The following is an 18,863-nucleotide window of genomic DNA, read 5'->3' as shown; positions in this document are numbered from 1 at the left end:
CTGGGAGAGCCCCCCAAACAAGAGATCAGATGGGTGAGCGGGCTCTCCGGAGAGAGCCACAAAGTGGCTGACATGCCTTTCTGGAGAGGCCATCCACCTGATCTCTCCCTCTGGGAGAATCCCCCAGACAAGAGATTGGACGGGTGGGTGGCCTCTCCGGAGAGGTACGCAGGCCCGAAAGCCATACTTTGAGGGGTCCTTCCTCAAAGCACAGCATTATGAGATGGCCCTGCAGACCTCTGCAAGCATGGCACTCGGGACTTGGCACCTCTCCAGGGAGGCTGTCTGCCCCCTCTCTCATCTGGAGCCGCGGCGGGGTGAGGGAGGCGGTGGCGGCAGCAGCTGTTGCTACTATAGTAGCGGAACTTGGGTAGTGGAAAATCTTGCACCGCTCTTGCAAGGCTGCAATCCTGTGCCCACTTGCCTGAGTGTAAGCCCCATTGAACTCATTGGAACTTATTTCTGAGTAGATATGTATGGGGTTGTGCTGTTAATCTCAAACTGTCACGGGTGCTTGTCATAAGAAGGATGCTGTATGGGAATATTTTAAAGATATTGCCTCAATAGGTAAAACGGGAAATCATGCAGAATATAAACAGCAAAACAAAGAGATGTGAATGCTGCTTGTAAGAATGAAACAATCAAATTTACTGTAAAATCTAGCCTTTAATACTCTTATTTTGTTGTAAATTAACATGACTTGGTCAGAGTAGCACCGTTGCTTGGGAACTATATACACATGTTTCAATGGGAAAATTGATTTAAATCAATGATTTAAATGGAACTTTTTTTCTTGCTGCTTTGCCAGCCCTCTCCCCCACGCAACTTTACCAAAACCAACCCAAATATTGGGGTGGGTGGAGATGATTTTATTGATTTCCAACATCTGTATGCTGCCTTATAACAAAGCTCTCTGGGCAGCTTACAGTTAACAAGCGTAAAAACAGTTTAAATACAAAATAGGTGCGGGTAGAGAAGGGTGAGCTCTAGGAATTCTCCCCCCCCCCCCGCAACTTAGAAATTAGTCATGTTTACATGAGAAAAAATAAATGAAAACCTGGCTCTTTATGTGCGTGTTCCTGGTGACGTGTGTAGCGGTGGTCTTCCTAACCCACCTTGGCTTTTTTCCTTTGCGGGGTCTTTTAAACTCCCCCCATGCAAACAAATGGAGCCCTTTGTTTATATGGCCTAACAGACAAGATTTTCTTCCGTGGGCCTGTTTGCATGATCACAGTGGGGGAAATAAGCTACAGTGGGTTATTTTCCCTGCTGCGCATCCCAGGGTGATTTGCATAATTATCCTTGCTGGTGTGGCTTGCTGTGTTGTGTGAATCTGGTGAGGGTGGCTTGTTGCCGTGGTTAACAAGCCACCCTAGAACAGCCCATGGGTTCTGGGTGGTTTGTTAACCACAGCAGGAAGCCGCTTTCTCTGGGTTCACATGGCCCGGCAACTCATGTTGCCAAGGGTAATTATGCAGATCTCCCCAGCATGCAACCAGCATGTGAAATAAGTCACTGTGACCTATTTCCCCCTCTGTGATCATGCAAACCCAGTCAGTGATTAAGTAGCCCTTGATTTTCTCAGATCGCTCTATTGGAGGATCAGTGGCTATATGTTCTGGACCAGTTAACATGAATTAGTTACACTTCACACTGTAGGAACCCCCTCTGTGGTATTTGAAGGCCACTACAGGCGAATCCCATTTCAAAATCGGGTATGCGTTTGTGGAGATGGAAAAATTGAAATCGTAGCCCGTGTGCTGCTGTTTTGCTCTTTGTATAGAAACGCCTGTGAAGAGTTAATTTCCCCTTTATTACTCTCTTTCCAGGGCACCCAGCTGATTATTATGTGAACTTTCTTCTTGAGGACTGTGATAGGTTTGTTACAACAAAAACTGCGAAATGTTTAGCGTTTGCTATTAAAGTGAGAGCAGCAAAGGCATCCTGAGTTTTAAATTGCATAATGCTAGTTTTAATTGTATTTAATGTTTTTATCTGTTTGGTAAATCATTGGTAGGTTTTTATGGACACTGGACAGAATTACTGTTTGTTTTATGTTTGATTGTGTATACCTGTATGAATATTGGTACAAATTGCGATGGACATTGGCTTGGCGCAACATATCTTTGATTTGATTTGAATTTGGACACTGTAAGAACAAGCCACTGAGGGCCAGATGCAGAGCCTTGGTGGGCAGGATTAGGACCACGGGTTGGAGGTTGTGCACCCCTGCTGTAAGGTGTGGTGGTGGGGCAAATTTTTAATTCACTCTGGACAGTAAAAAAGCAAACAAACCCCGAATCCCTTGAATGGGCCCTGGGCTTATTTTGGCCACAGGAATGCGTAATGTGGTAGAAAGCCCTTTGTAGTTGGACAGTTGTTGTTGTTCAGTCATTAAGTCATGTCCAGCTCTTTGTGACCCCATGGACCATAGCACGCCAGCCCTTCCTGTCCTCCGCTCTCTCCCGGAGTGTGCTTAAATTCATATTCATTGCATCGGTGATGCTATCTAGCCATCTCATCCTCTGCTGTCCCTTCTCCTTTTGCCTTCAATCTTTCCCAGCATCAGGGTCTTTTCCAGTGACTTTTCTCTTCTCATTAGGTGGCCAAAATATTTGAGCTTCAGCTTCAGTATCTGTCCTTCCAATGAGCAGTCAGGGTTGATTTCCTTGAGGATGGACTGATTGGACCTCCTTGCAGTCCAGGGGACTTGTAAGAGTCTTCTCCAGCACCACAGTTTGAAAGCATCAGTTCTTTGGTGCTCAGCCTTCCTTATAGTCCAGCTCTCACAGCCATACATTACTACTGGGAAAACCATAGCTTTGATTAGACGGACCTTTGTTGGCAAGGTGACGTCTCTGCTTCTTACTATGCTGTCTAGGTGTGCCATAGCTTTCCTCCCAAGGAGCAAGCGTCTTTTAATTTCATGGCTGCAGTCACCGTCTGCGGTGATCTTGAAGCCCAAGAAAGTAAAATCTGTCACATTTCTTCCCCTTCTATATAGCAGGAAGTGATGGGGCCAGATGCCATGATCTTAGTTTTTTTAATGTTGAGTTTCAAACCAGCTTTTGCACTCTCCACTTTCACCCTCAACAAGAGGCTCTTTCGATCCTCTTTGCTTTCTGCCATTAGGGTGGTATCATCTGCCTATTGGAGGTTGTTGATAATTCTCCCGGCAATCTTAATTCTGACCTGTGATTCATCCAACCCAGCGTTTCTCATGATGTACTCTGCGTATAGGTTAAATAAGCAGGGCGACAATATACAGCCTTGTCGTACTCCTTTCCCAATTTTGAACCAATCGATTGTTCCATGTCTGGTTCTTACTGTTGCTTCTTGACCCTTGTACAGGTTTCTCAGGAGACAGGTAAGGTGGTCTGGTACTCCCATCTCTTTAAGAATTTGCCACAGTTTGTTGTGATCCACACAATCAAAGGCTTTAGCATAGTCAATGAAGCAGAAATAGACATTTTTCTGGAATTCTCTTGCTTTCTCCATGATCCAGCGAATGTTGGTGATTTGATCTCTAGTTCCTCTGCCTCTTCGAAACCTCGCTTGTACTTCCAGTAGTTCTCGGTTCACATGCTGCTGAAGCCTAGCTTGTAGGATTTTGAGCATCACCTTGCTGGCATGTGAAATGAGCGCAATTGTGCAGTAGTTTGAACACTCATTGGCATTACCCTTCTTTGGAATTGGAATGTAAACTGACCTTTTCCAGTCTTGTGGCCACTGTTAAGTGTTCCAAATTTGTTGGCATATTGAATGCAACACTTTAATAGCATCATCTTTTAGGATTTTAAATAGCTCTGCTGGAATACTGTCATCTCCGCTAGCTTTGTTGTTAGTAATGCTTCCTAAGGCCCACTTGACTTCACTCTCTAGGATGTCCGGCTCAAGTTCAGTGACTGCACTATCATGGCTATCAGGGACATTAAGATCTTTCCTTTATAGTTCTTCCATGTATTCTTTCCATCTCTTCTTAATCTCATCTGCTTCTGTTAGGTCCCTGCCTTCTTTGTCCTTTATCATGCCCGTCTTTGCACAAAACGTTCCCTTGAGATCTCCGATTTTCTTGAAAAGATCTCTAGTCTTTCCCATTCTGTTGTTTTCCTCGATTTCTTTGCATTGTTCATTTAAGAAGGCCTTTTTGTCTCTCCTTGCTATTCTCTGGAACTCTGCATTTAGTTGGATATATCTTCCCCTTTCTCCCTTGCTTTTCGCTTCCCTTCTTTCCTCAGCTACTTGTAAAGCCTCATCAGACAGCCACTTGGCTTTCTTGCATTTCTTTTGCTTTGGGATGGATTTCGTTGCTGCCTCCTGAACAATGTTACGGACCTCCGTCCATAGTTCCTCAGGCACTCTGTCTATCAGGTCTAATCCCTGAAATCTATTCCTCACCTCCACTGTATATTCACAAGGGATATGATTTAGGTCATATCTGAATGGTTTAGTGGTTTTCCCTATGTTCTTCAGTTTAAGCCGAAATTTTGCAAGAAGCAGCTCATGATCTGAGCCACAGTCAGCTCCAGGTCTTGTTTTTACTGACTGTACAGAGCTTCTCCATCTTTGGCTGCAAAGGACATAATCAATCTGATTTCGATATTGACCACCTGGTGATGTCCACATGTAGAGTCGTCTCTTGTGCTGTTGGAAAAGAGTGTTTGCTATGATCAGCGTGTTCTCTTGGCAAAACTCTATTAGCCTTTGTCCTGCTTCATTTTGTACACCAAGGCCATGCTTGCCTGTTATCCTGGTGATTTCTTGACTTCCTACTTTAGCGTTCCAATCCCCTATGATGAAGAGGATATCTTTTTTTGGTGTTAGTTCTAGAAGGTGTTGTAGGTCTTCATAGAACTGATCAACCTCAGCTTCTTTGTCCTCAGTGGTTGGGGCATAGACTTGAATTACTGTGATGTTGAATGGTTTGCCTTGGATTCGTACTGAGATCATTCTGTCGTTTTTGAGATTGTACCCCAGTACTGCTTTTCCCACCCTTTTGTTGACTATGAGTTTCATCTCAGGTTTGCTTCTCACAGCTGCCTGGAACCTTTGCACCTTCGGGTGTCCTTGTGCTGTTGAGCAAATGTTGCGTGCTCAATGAGCACAGATTTGGTGAATGGATTTGCTTCAGGAAGGTGATGAGGGACCTGCAGCATTTTCTGCTTTTTATGTAGAAACCAAACAAATTTAAGTGCCACATTGGTGTCCAAACAATTGGAGAAATTGACAGAAAAGTGTTCTTGAGTTGAGGCACATCAAGAATGCACCTCCTCCCTTGCCTCCTTATTTTATTTGGCTGTCTCCAGCAATGCCCTTTGGGCAGTTATGCTGTTCTCCTCTTGGAACGTCCAGAGAGTTGTAGAACTCTGTTGCCACGAGGTCGTGAGCCATTGCACGGCAGTTCGGCTGCCTTATCTCATTCTCCTCGCCTCTTTCCCACAGGGAAAGTTCTTCTGCAGAATGATTTCCCTCCCTAATGAGAAGAGCTGGAGAAAAAACATTTCCCCTTCAATCTGCATTGCTGCTTTGACCTATTCACAGGTCTTTCTGTTCCTGTGTCGCATCCTTTTAAGCTCACGGTTTGGAAAGACGGCTTCATCTTCATTTGTGCAACTTTCTGTCTATTCAGTGAGTTTCTTTGACACATCATAAATTTTGAATTTGCGTATTAAAAACAAACAAACACCTGCTTGGGATAATTCCCCAATTTGGAACCAAGCATGCTTTTTTATTTCGAGCTTTATTTTAATTTTTTTTAGCCTAGAAGCATGATTGCAAAGTATGAGTTGGCTAAATGACATAATAAAAACAAAAAACTGTCCGAAGATCAAATTTGACTCTTACACCACCCTATCCTTTTCCACCAAAGCCCACCTTTGGTTTATTTGGTTTTATTTAAGTCTTGCATTTGCCTTTTTTGCAGCTCACTCAGTCACTGTCCTCTTTTCTGGTAGATGGGGACAGTGGAAAGAGCAAAAAGGATCTCGGTGTGTTTGCAGCCTTTGTTGCCACTTGGGGTTGTGCTTGACTAGAAGATAGGTGGAGGCTTAAAATAGTATATCTTCGGAAATGCATCTTAAATAGCAAAGCATTGATGTCTTAGTTTTGTAGGCTGAGGGAATGTTAGATGGCTTCTCCAAAGTCGCTTAAAAAACAAAAAGCAACTGCAGATCAAAGTTGAAAACTAAAATTTCTGACTACGGTGGAAATCTATAGGGTGGCGGTAGACACTGCTGAGGCTCCTAATTAGCCTAGTGGATATGAATGACTTTTCTGTAGTCCTCTAAATTTCACTTGGTATCACTTGTGGGTAGGGATGGTGCAGACGCTCAACTGTCTGGGAGTCCATCAGGCTCCCCCCGGCCTGTGCCCCCAGACTGCACCCGCCGAGCCTCTAGCCTCGCTTGCCCCTCCTGAACGTTCCCCACACTTGCCTGGACCCATCCGTGAGCACCTGCCATATTGCCTTGCTTATTTTTACCAGAAAAAGTTCATTAAAATGCACATATTTAAGTATGCAGAAATTTGGGCTGGGAAAGACTGATCTACGCAATATTAGAGGCATAAAATAGTCCATTTACACCTCGAATATTGCGTATATCAAACTTTCCCAGGCCAAATTTGCGCATATTTAAATATGTGCATTTTAATGGTCTTGTTTTTTCCTGGAAAAATAAGCTCGGCAAAATGGCAGGTGCTCGTGGACAGAATCCAGGGTGAGTGTGGGTGGCTCAGTGAGCTCGTGGGGACTCGAGTGTGGGATACCGGATGGGGTTGGGTTCATCCATCCCTACTTGTGGGGCACAGAGAAATGCTAAGCTGATGAGGAGGCATCTTGTTTCTTTTTAACTGTGGGTTACTAGAGATGAATGGGTCAGCAATGCTTAGGTGTCCACTCATCGTGTGTATTTTGGATCTTGTGTTGGGAAAATTTGCACTGTGACCTGGGTCTGCAGGGCCTGGGGCAATGGATTCTATCATTGCCCAAGTATAGCAAGAGAAAAGATGGCACGAGCCTGGAAGGCATGGGCTGGTTGGTAAAGTTTAGGAACATAGCAAGCTGTCCTTTACTGAGTCAGAACATTGGTCTGTCTAGCTCCATACTGACTACTCTGTACTGGCTTGTAGTGGCTGTCTGGGGGGTCCCGATGTAGGGTCTTTCCTAGCTCTACCTTGAGTTGCCGTGGATTGATCTGCAGACCTTGTGCATGAAAAGCATTTGCTCTGCTCAGGAGCTACGGCCCTTAAACTAAGTGGCCTTTGGAAGCTGAATTTATCAGAACTTCATGTATGAGGGCAAATGGGCTAAAAAAGAAGGGCTAGAGTGTGTCAGTATGGTACAATGGCTACTGTTGGACATAGACCTGGGCTGACATTCCCTCTCATCCATGAAGCTTTCTGGGTGACCTTTGGCCAGTCACTTTCTCTCAGCCTCTCATACGTCACAGGATTGGTGTGAAGATAAAAGAAGTGATAGGCACCATGTACCATGTGAGCTCATTGGAGGGTTGGGATGAAAGTGCACTAATAATAAGGAAGTATCCAGGAATTGATTATCATAAAAGAACGTGGGGTGGGATGGGGCTTAATGCTGCCTAGGGAAAAGAGAGTTTGGCTAATAGGCTTTAAAATTTATTTTTAAAATATGTTTTGTGTTTAGTGTACATTTCCTGTTATATGTTTGTGCATCTCTGTTTAGGGGGAGATTGAGTAGAAAATGTAACTGAGCTCAAAGACCTCTGGAGTTCCTCTCAGGTCTCCAGTATGACCTCCAAATTACAGGGCTCCCCATAATGTATTTTTTGAGGAAAACACACCCTCTTCTTTCTCTTTTCTTTTTTCCTTTCCTCTGAGTCTGGAATTCCTGTAACAAGTTGGGTATTTCAAGAAATGATCCAATGTTAGTGATGGGGAGGGAGTTGTTCTGTCTCTCTGGGAACCAGCCTCAAATATCTCCTCTCCCCCCGAAAAAGAAGAAAGGTGAGGGAGACTAGGCTGGGTTTAGGGGGGGGGGTGTCATTTTGGATTTAAGCTCAGCGAGCGCCACACATCAAACGCGGCTGCGCTGTGCACTAAAATGTTCAAAGTACGGTGGAGATAGATAAAGGGCTTTGATGGGAAGTGGATATTTCCCAGGGACATTACAAGCAATAATCCAGATGTTCCACTGTAACGCAACGAGTGTCCACGGATAGAGCAGGAGCTCCCAGCCAAGCCTGGCCTGCTGTAGTCCTTGGCCTCTCTGCTCTCATGCTGTTCTGCCATATGGAAGCAATCTCCCAGCCCCTTTTAATGGCCAGCCTCAGATTCCATTTTCACAGGCCTCACAGAGCTTAAGTGGGCCTGTTTTTATGGACGAGTTAGAAAGAACCCTTTCCAAGACAAACATCCAATTCGAAAAATTAGGACATACCAAGCCGCAAAATTATTTTAGAGCATATTTCACGGAAGCACGGCCGTTTTTCTTCGGCAATTGGCAGATTGCAGGCTCGACCTTTGATCCTTTGCGGACATTTCTTTTCTTTCTGTCCCCTCCCCAAAAAAAGGGGGAGTAGGAGGGGAAAAAAGAAGAAAAAAGAAAAATGGAGTTTGAAATAGTTTGCTGCTTTTAGGGAGGAAAAGATCTGCTGGGACTTTGAAGTATGTCCATGGGAACGTTCATGCTTTAGCTGTTTTGGCTTGTGAGATGAAACCTTTTAAAAAATTAGTCTGCAGCTGGATTTATGAATCAAAATCTCATTTTCTTTTTAGAAGTGGGAGTTTTTAGCCTCTGTACAAGGCAAGTCAAATTGTATGGTTTAAATGGAATCCTGTGATTGTACATAAATAAATGGATCTGTGTGTGGGATTGCAAAGAGTGTGGCTGCTTAACCTAAAAGGACAATTTCAGTGCACTGTGTATGTGTGTGTGTCATTTTGATATAGGGAGCTGAGCAAGTCCTCATAAGAAAAAAAAAAGAAAAAAGGCCAGTCTCTGTTCTGCACTGCTCCTATCACCCCCCCTCGCCCCAATAGGATTAGATCACACATGCAGTATGATGTAGTGGTTAGAGTATTAGACTAGGTCTGGGAAGATTTGGCCATGAAATCACTGGGTGACTTTCGGCTCGTCACTGACTCTCAGCCTAGCCTTCCTCACAGGGTTGTTGTAAAGATAAAATGACGAGGAACATCATTTATATCAACTTGGGCTCCTTAGAGAAAAAGGCAGGATAAAAACATAACAAATAAAACAAACAAATAATGAATTACTTCGTATACATCGCTTGACTGTTTTTAGACTTGATAACCAGCAGGTGTTACTACTTTTGGGAGGCATTGCGTTGCAGCTGAAATAAAAATTCTGTCTCTGGTAGGAGGCACCAAAGGGCTGTCACAGATGCGTGCAAGTTACCATGTAGTGTTCCAGTTGCCATCAAGGGCTGAGAGTGTCTATGATCATTTGTCTATGATGATGGCAACATTTCTGACTAGGCTAAAAGACTTGGCCTCCTGCGTTTACATGATATGGGATAACTGCACCACCTCCTGCATCCCAAAGGCCTGGCTTACCCATGCGTGTTCAGTGGTAGAGCACATGGTTTCCATACATTAAGTCCAGCGTTCCATCCTATCCCCAGAGCTTCCAGTTAAAGGATCTCAGGGAGCAAGGCTAGGTCAGATCTTTGTCTCAGACCTTGCAAAGTCATTGCCAATCAGGGTAAGTTGGACTGGGCTAGAGGGACTGATGGTCAGGCCTGCTAAGCTTGTATGACTGCTGCATCAAGAGGAGATTTGCACGTGTGCATGAAGCATCACACACACAACAACTGCCGTGTCAAAGACTTTGATAAACAGCCAGATCTTGAGCTACTTTTGTGGTTTTAGTTACCTGTTGGCACATCCTGGACTGAACATGGACTCGAACGCAATCTGGTCGAAGTATGTACATTTCTGAGCTTGCAGTGTGATTCGCGGACCAAAAAAAAATGCGTTCTACAGTGTGCGTGCATACATTTGAAAAATGTACATGAAAAAAAATGTTCCTTTGAAAAATGTGCTCAAACATGATTTAATCAATGGGAGAAGAATGTTCACATTTCTAAGATGCCCACAGTTGATGCATATGTTTGGGAAACACAGAAATGCACAAAGATGTTAATGTGAAAACAAAAGCAAAGATTGTGATCTGATACAGACATGACATGGAACGAGCTTCGAGGTGAAATATGGAAAACTATGAGCTCAAGTTTTACTTGTATGCACATCCCTTCTGTCTGCCAGTATTGGTACATCTTGAATGGTCCGTTGACGTTCTCAATTCAAAAACAAATGCATTGAAAAATGTGTGTTTTGAGAGAAAATACATTCAGAAATGCACAGTTAAATGCACATTCTTGAATGTGGATTAATTATTTTTTGCATTTTGATATAGAAACCATGTGGGTGAGCACATCTAAAAGGGACATGGGCTGGAAATACTCATTTGTCCCCCTGCCTTACATGGCTGTGCTCTCTGGGCTTCCACTTGGAAACATTTATCTGCTTCTAGTGGTGCTTGGTGGTGCCTCCATCGCAGGCAGCAGGGTAGAGGGTCTGGGGCTAACCACCTAATCATCTTCAGTGACACAGGAGATGGAGGTACACCAAAGAATGTTAAACACTAGAATGTCTGGAATGCGACTGGTGCTTTTCTCCATTTTTAGGTAAGCTTCATGCGAAGCACCAGGCTGGAGGATTCTTGGCGAAAAAACCAGCTGTGGAATGGAACGGTTACCATTGCTTTACTGGAAGGGAAGAATATAACTGCAGGGGGCATGACACACACATTTGTTTTGTTGAAAATGGGAGATCAAAAGTATAAGAGCAAGGTAAGCCTGCTGTCGTGGGATGGGTTGACAACTGACGTATATTCTTTGTGCATGTGGTGTTGGCACAGCGACTCGCCACAAAAACTGTTTCCACTAGATTCCCAGTGCGTTGCAAGGCTAAAATGCCAGTGCTCAGCAGGGGAAAAATGGTTTTCCCTGGGCCAAACGAAGTGTTATGTGGTTCTGCAGTCACAGATCTTCTGCTTTTAAAAAATTATTGAAATGCAGCTGCGAACCACTGCCACTTTGTTCAGGGTGGTGGGTGAAGGGGTGTCTAAATCTTTTCCCCATGCCATTATCCTAATTAAAGAAAACTTCCCCCCAGGATGCTGTTTGCACTATGGGGAGAAAAAATACAGGTGCGCCATGAGACAAATGGGAGCTTAAGAGATGACAAGAGAAGCTGCAGCTGCCCTAGTCTCCTCTTGCCTTGGGGAATTTAAAGCCATACACCTGGTAGTCCCAAGTCTTGCATCCAAAAACCAACCAAAAAGCAAAAATGAAAACGACAGACTCTTCTTACTGACTGATTTATTATGATGTAAGTTTATGTGGACTACATTTGACTCTGTAGTCCAGCCTTCCCCAGCCTTGGCGCCTTCCAGATGTGTGGGACTATAACTCCCATTGTGCCCCAGTCAAGCATGATGGCTGGGGGTGATGAGAGCTGTAGTCCAACACATCTGGAGTACATCAAGGGTGGGCAACATGCAGGCTGCATTCATTTCAACTCCCCCCCTTCTGGTGCAGCCCCTGAAAATGGCAACATTTGTCCTTTCTAAGCTTCTGACGCAGTTTGCTGCTGAAATTCAATAGCAAACCACTGATTTTTTGTTGTTGCTGATGCTGATTTTTGGTGGCATGGCAGCAGTAGGAGTGCGGCCTGCAGGAGGTTCCGGGGGCTGGAAACTGGCCCATGGACCTCCACCCTGCTCAAAGTTGCCCATCCCTGTTCTCGTCCATGAATGCTTATGCTACAGCAACCATGTTTGTCTTTTGAAAACCACAGGGCTCTCTGTGTCTGCTGCAACAGACTAACACAGCTACCCTTCTGCAAGTTTAAATTTGCATGCCCTTTTGGTCTGTGTGCCAAAGATTTGAAGTCTCTTGTGCGGAGTATAAAGAGTGCTGTTTTTTTTTTTTTTTTCCTGCCCTCATGTTGCAAATGACAGCTGTTCCACTCTTGTAAATATCGGTGGTTTTTAGAGGGTTTTTTCTTCCCTTTCTTTTGTAGATTGAATTTTAATATGAAAGCATCAACCTTTTTCAAGAAAAGTAAACCTGTATAACTGCATGTTTTCTAGACACTGTGTAAGAGTGCAAATCCACAGTGGAGGGAACAGTTTGATTTTCACTACTTCTCTGACAGGATGGATGTGTTGGAGATTGAAATCTGGGGAAAGGATAACAAAAAGCATGAAGAGGTTTTGGGAATGTAAGTTTTTATTTTTTAAAGTGCTTTGGGAAGTCTTGAATAATAGTGAAACTGAAGTGAAAAAAAAAGTGGATTAATCTCTGTCCGTCCATCTCTGTCCCTCTCTCTCAGTGTATCTCTACAGATTTATACATACTTTATACCATTTTTACTGTTGTGACATTCCCAAAGAATCCTGGGAACTGACGTTTGTTGCTGCCCCATTCAGATGTTCTCCATGTTCTACCTACAGATAGAAGGGGCAGTGGCGGGACCTGTCATGCGGCGGTTCCAGTTGTGTGAAAGCCAGTACATATTCCGCCAGTACTTTTTCAGCGGCACTGGCAGCCAGTCCATTTCCAGGCCCTATTCAAAGTTCTGGTATTAACATTCAAAGCCCTTAACGGCTTGGGGCCAGGTTATCTGAAGGATCGCCTCCTCCCATATGTGCCTGCCTGGACCATTAGATCATCTCAGCGGCCCTCCTCCGTGAGCCCCTGCCAAAGGAAGTGAGGTGGGTGGCTACTAGGAGGAGGGACTTTTCTGCTGTGGCACCCCAGCAGTGGAATGAGCTCCCTAGTGAGGTTTGCCTGTCACCTACACTATTCTTTCTGGCGCCGGGTGAAGACCTTTTTATTTCCCCAGGCATTTTAGCATTTTAGCTTTCTAGACTTTTAGCTTTGCTGTTTTAAATCTGTATTTTAAATCCCTGCATCGCTGCTAGGTTTTATTCTGGTTGTATTGTTATACTGTGGTTTTAATGCTTTTATATTTTAAATTGTTTTACTGTGTGCTTGTTGGTTTTAATTTTTGTGAACTGCCAGAGAGCTTCGGCTGTTGGGCGATATAGAAATGAAGCAAACAAACAAACAAACAAACAAACAAATGCCTATGGAAGAGCAGCTGCGCATGCATAACCTTCCCTTTCCCTATGCTGACATTTGGATAGATGTTCCGGGTCATGTCCAGTGCCATATAGTAGGATGTTAGGGGTGGGGCTAGCAGCACAATCATCTTTCCCACGCATAGGTATTGCAGGTGGAGAAGGCCTGAATGGGGCTTTTGAGCATTGAGGATTCTGTTAAGGGTCCTGCCTCCCACCCCACAGCACTGCACTTTCCAGGGTTTCCCTGGGAGGAGGAAACAGCTGTTTAAATGAGCCTTCTGCAACTTCGTCTCCTCTTGGACTACAACTCTCATCAGTCCCATCAAGCATGGCCAGTGGTCACGGATGATGACGTTGCAGTCCAAACCATCTGGAGAGACCCAGGGTGGGGAAGGGTATCTTATACCAGCCTTCCCCAACCTGATGCCTTCCAGATGTGTTAGACTACAACTCCCATAATCCCCAAATAGCTATGTTGCCCAACACATCTGGAGGTTGAGGAAGCCTGGTTTATCACATGCATGCTTCCCAAGGGGAGTTCTGCTAAAAATGCCTCCTTTCCATGATGAGTGATTTCCCCCCAATCTCCTTTAGAACAGGGGCGGGCAAAAAGTAGCTCACCCAATGTTTTGGACCTCGACTCCCAGCATCCCTGACCACTCGCCATGCTGGCAGAGACTTCTGGGAGCTGAAGTTCAAAACATCTGAAGATCTACCTTCTTCCTACCCCTGCTCCAAAATATCTAGAACTTCTTACCGTATGGCTTGCGTCCTTAATTTTGAGAGTTATTGTCCCCTGTGTTCCACAGGGCTTCCTCTCTGCTAGCCAAAGTATGTGGGCTGGGGATGCAACATGGTGGCAACAATTTATATGGTAAATGGCTGTAGACTGTTATAGCTGGGGTGGGAGTCCCTCGTCTTCAGGTGACCGTTTTGGAGGCATCACCATAGCGAGTTTATGGTGTGCTTGGTCCTTAGCTTGAGAAACTGTAGGGTTCCTTTGCATTCTATTGATGCTCACAGGGTGAAAAGGGAGGGGAAAGGACGGTGGCATTGCACAGAGAGAAACCATTGTGTAAACAATTAGACATGCAAGCGATTAAACAGCTGGATTTGTACATTAAACTCAATATGTGTTCTGAGTTTTACCAAGGTGTTCTCTTCTTTTTATACTGTTGGATTAGTTGAATTCAATTACTTATGTTTTAAGTGTACACATGTCTTTGAGGGGATCTGCTGCCTCTGTGCAGGTGTGGGCTGTGTTTGTAATTCCTTAGCAAAACTGTTCAATCAAGTTTAGCCCTGTGGCTTGAGTGATCCCAGATGGTTTGGGTAGTTAGTAACTCTGAAAGGAATCCTTCAGGGTCGGAGAAAGCGGCACTTAACTCTGCTTTCCCTGATGTCTTCAATCAGCAGGAATATATCAACCACCACCCAAACTGACATTTTGTATCTTCTCTCCCTCTTTTTTTATTTTAACCTTTGGCTTAAATTATTTATGTATTTATTTTCACAATTCAGTCTATGTATATTTAGCTTCATCCTTTACCTTGCTGTCCTTGTCGATTTTGTTGTTGATTTTATGTTTATGTGCATCTGACCTTTTTGTTGTCTTAATGAAATACTTTGTGATATATGGATACTCGGCCATGGTGAGTTGTCCACAGGCACAGATGGCAGGATATAAACTTTAAAATGATGATGATAATAATAATACTAATACAACTAATAATAATAATAAAGTGAATGATCTGAATTGGTTCTATGACATGGAGGTGCACGTGTAACATACCTTTTTGGTAAGGAGAGTAGCATGTATTAAAAATGTGACTGATTTTAGCATATTTACATCACAATCCTATGCATCTCTACTCAGACAAAAGTCCCACTGATTTTATGAGACTTACCCCCAGGTAAACAGATATAGGATTACAGTCTTAGGGTGCAATGCTATGGAGATAGACGTCAGCCTCCGAACTTGGAGGCTGACGCCTATCTAACGCAGGGCGGAGGGAGCATGGAGGGGATCCTTTCCTCCATACTCCAGCCACCCTGCATTTGTGGCTAGATGCATGGTTTCATTCCAAAATTATGGGGCCACCACTGAAAAGACCCCACCTCTTGTGCCTGCCAATCTAATTGATCTTAAAGGTGGGCATGGCAGCAGGGTCTATGACAGCCATCTTAGGGCCTGGGCAGGTTCATATGGGTATGGGTGTTCCTTCAAATAGCCTGCCCTCAAGCCATTTAGGACTTTAAAGGCTAACACTAGCACTTCAAATTAGACCCCAAAACATACTGGTAACTGGTGCCACTGGTACAATATTGGTGTATCATACCTGGCCCCAAGAAACATCTGAGCGGCCACATTGTACACCAGCTGAATTTTCGGAACTGCCTTGAAAGCCCCATGTAAAGTGTATTGCAGTAGTCTAGTATGGATGTAACTAGTGCCTGAATGGCTGTGGCAAGATCAATTAGATTCATAGGTGCGAAAGCCAGGGCCTTTTCAGTGGTGGGCCCATATTTGTGGAACTCTCTCCCAAGGGACCCAGTTGCCCCTGGCTTTTTAGAGGGCTTTCAAAACTCATTTATTCCAAGCTGCTTCTAGTTAAGATGCAGTGCTGAATGTTTTTAATGGCTTTAATTGCAGCTGTTTCTAAATTGGTGGTTTTAAATTGCTCCTTTTAGGGCACAATCCTATGCATGTTTAGACAGAAAAAAGTGTTCTTCTTCCTAAGCAGTCCCTGATAATATTCCAAGGAGCCCCAGGGTTCTTCAGAACACAGTTTGGAAACCACTACCTGAAGTGATTGGAAGAAGTGTTTCCTTGCCTGCCACAGACTTCAGAAGTTTTGGTTCTGTGTCTCTCTCTACTCAGTTGTATGCTTTTAAGAACAAACCAGCCGCTAGGTCTGCAGCTGGCATTGTGGACGACAAAGATATAATCTGAGCTTGAAGCATTTCGTTCCCTCAGTTTAAGCACTTACAAAAACAAGTACTTCGAATGACTTGCAAGTGGATTGCTTCATCCCCATTTCACACCACTGACTCCCCCCCCCCTCCCCCATCCCCTAGAATGAAGTTAGCGTGAACAGTTTAGGGGGATAAATTTTGTGCACCCTCCCTTTCTCTCCAAAACTGATGATTTAAAAGTGGAAAGTCTCTGCAATTTATAGCAGATGGGTGCCAACTGTTCAGGTTCTACAACTGGAATAGGATCAATCAGGAGTAAGGCATGCCCCATTTACTTAGAAGGAACCCACCTGGGGGAGTCCTGAGAGATTTTTTTTTTTTGCCTATTAAGAAAACACCTTAACAAGTTTTTGTTTAAATAAAAACCTGTCGACAGGCCTTAAGCGTGGAACGCCTGTTCCAAATTCTCTCTCCCCTGCCTCTGTTTGGAAACCCGACTCCTGCCTCATGCCATGGCACCGAAACTCTCCCCTTAGAGTCTCTTTTTAGTGTGAAGCTGCAAATGTTTGCTCAACGTCTTCGGCAAGAGCTCAAATCCGTAGAGCTCCTTGAAAGTTGCGCTCCATTTACTTCCAAATACAAGATATTTTAATGTTTGCAGGTCTTTTCGCAGCTAGAAATTTGAGAGTTTCTTCTCTCTCCCCCTTCCCAAATTCTTAGAAACTTTTTCACAAGATAAAATGTTCTTGTTCCCACTTTTTAAAAAAGTTGTTGTATGACTTGCATGTAAATCTAAAGAAAATTATTATTATTATATAAATGGAGATGTGCATTGGAGGCCATTCTCTGTGGTCCACCACTGCTTAAGGTGAGGTAACCCAACTGGAATCAATTCTGGAGCGGCAGCCTGGTTCTGGAACTCTCTCCTCAGAGAGATTCAGCTCTGCGATTCAAACTAGACGTTACATTAAATACACAGAGAACCACTCCCTATGTGTGTTTTCTTTACTCAGAAGGAAGCATTAGGGGCCTTGATTCAGGACAGACCCACAACATTTGGGGAGGGGAGATTTAATCCTTCCCTTACCAGTCACAGACACACCCCAAACTGTCTCCACTGCATGGTATTTAGGCTCAGACTACATGTTACGTTAATTGTGTAATGTGTAGCCGAGGCTTTTTAACTCTAGAGCAAGCGTGCACGGCCCCAGTTCAGATTGGGACCGCTGCGCACCGGGGGTGGGGGGAGAGGATTAAACCTTCCCTAACCCAGACTCTGCTTCCCAAACTTAGTGCTGCTTTTGAATACCAGGTCAGTCCATGATAAAACAATTACAATCCAGACTTGATTGTGGACGAAGGGGCTGACCTGGTGTGCATTACTGAGACCTGGGGGGATGAGCTGGGCGGGGCGGATCTGTCTCAGTTTTGTCCACCTGAGTACTCAGTGCAGCACCAACCTAGATTGGAGGGTCGGGGGTCGGGGGAGGAGTTGCTGTCATCCACAAGGGTCCCATCTCCCTCGCGAGGAAACCCATCCATCCTAGCACCAGTTTTGAGGGTCTGTACCTTGTGTTAGGCCAAAGAGACGGAACAGGTACGCTGCTGGTATACCGCCCACCCCGCTGCCCAGCAGTCTCCCTTCCTGAGCTGGCTGACATGCTCTCAGAAGTGGAGTTGGAGAACCCTAGGACAGTAGTTCTGGGGGACGTCAACATCCACGCTGAGGCTATCCTGACAGGCCTGCTCGGGACTTCATGGCAACCATGACAACCATGGGGCTGTCTCAGTACATCACTGGCCTGACACACGTGGCAGGACATACCCTGGGCCTGGTTTTTGCTGTTGGGTGGATGAGGGATGATCTGGTGTGTGTGGGGGTCAACAACCCCATTGTCATGGTCAAGTGAAGATTCCCCCCCCCCCCGCCCAATGTGTGTGTAAGTGAGAGGGAGAGAAGTTCACGGAGCAAATGGTGGTGGTGTGGGAAGGGTTCCTCCTCCCCTCCTGGTGCGTGGTGGGTCCGATCTGAAGTGGTGGTATGCACCCTTATTCTAGAGGGTTTTTTGTTTTGTTTTTTTAAGGGTAATCTTCAAGCATGTGCTTTGCAGTTAACGTTACTTTGACCTTTAGGGAAAGTGCCAACGGGAGATTTTTTTCCCCCTATCAAAGCCAGGCAGAGGAAGAGATTTGGGAGGCTGGGGCAGTCATGGGTGGGGAGGGAAGATTTAAATCTCCCTTTCACTTGTGCTGCAGTTCTAATCCAATTCTGCCAGTCCTGCACTTACATGTGAGTAAACAAAGAAAGCCAGTGTAGTGTAGTGGCAAGAGTGCTGGACTGGGAGCTGGGAGATCTGGGTTCTAGTCCCCACTTGGCCATGGAAGCTCACTGGGTGACTTTGGGCCAGCCACAGACTCTCAGCCCAACCTACCTCACAGGGTTGTTGTTGTTGTGAGGATAAAATGGAGAGGAGGAGGATAATGTAAGCTGCCTTGGGTTCCTTGCAAGAGGAAAAAAGGCGGGATATAAATGCAATAACTAACTAACTAACTAATTCACACACGCGCGCGCACGCACGCACACACACACACACGGAGCACCATGCTGTGTCTTGAATGTAACATGTAGTTTGATCCTGAGTTGTTGTCTTTTTGGTACAAGGTGAAAACTCCCCCCCCACCCCGGCCTTTTAGATTTCTGTTCTTTGTTTGGATTTTTATCCAGTCAGGTTGCTGTTCTGTTTTGCTTATTATTGCGGTGAACAGTTAACTGGCATTCTTTTTACGTGTAATGGAA

General features: G+C 44.7%; 1 protein-coding gene across 1 annotated transcript in view; it reads left to right on the top strand.

Moving 5' to 3' along the window:
- MCTP2 (multiple C2 and transmembrane domain containing 2) overlaps positions 1-18,863 on the top strand; it is a 197,724-nt gene that overhangs the window by 71,602 nt on the left and 107,259 nt on the right. The window contains exons 9-10 of the mRNA XM_084817427.1: positions 10,686-10,850; positions 12,155-12,285. Of these exons, the coding sequence (XP_084673553.1) occupies positions 10,686-10,850; positions 12,155-12,285 (296 nt within the window). The remainder of the gene's footprint in view (positions 1-10,685; positions 10,851-12,154; positions 12,286-18,863) is intronic.

The sequence above is a fragment of the Heloderma suspectum genome, chromosome 11, assembly GCF_057233095.1.
Source record: "Heloderma suspectum isolate Gila_16-S chromosome 11, 16-S_ref, whole genome shotgun sequence".
Classification (NCBI taxonomy): Eukaryota; Metazoa; Chordata; class Lepidosauria; order Squamata; family Helodermatidae; genus Heloderma; species Heloderma suspectum.
The sequence above is the reverse complement of the archived record's forward strand: the minus strand, read 5'-3'. Positions and strand labels throughout refer to the sequence as shown.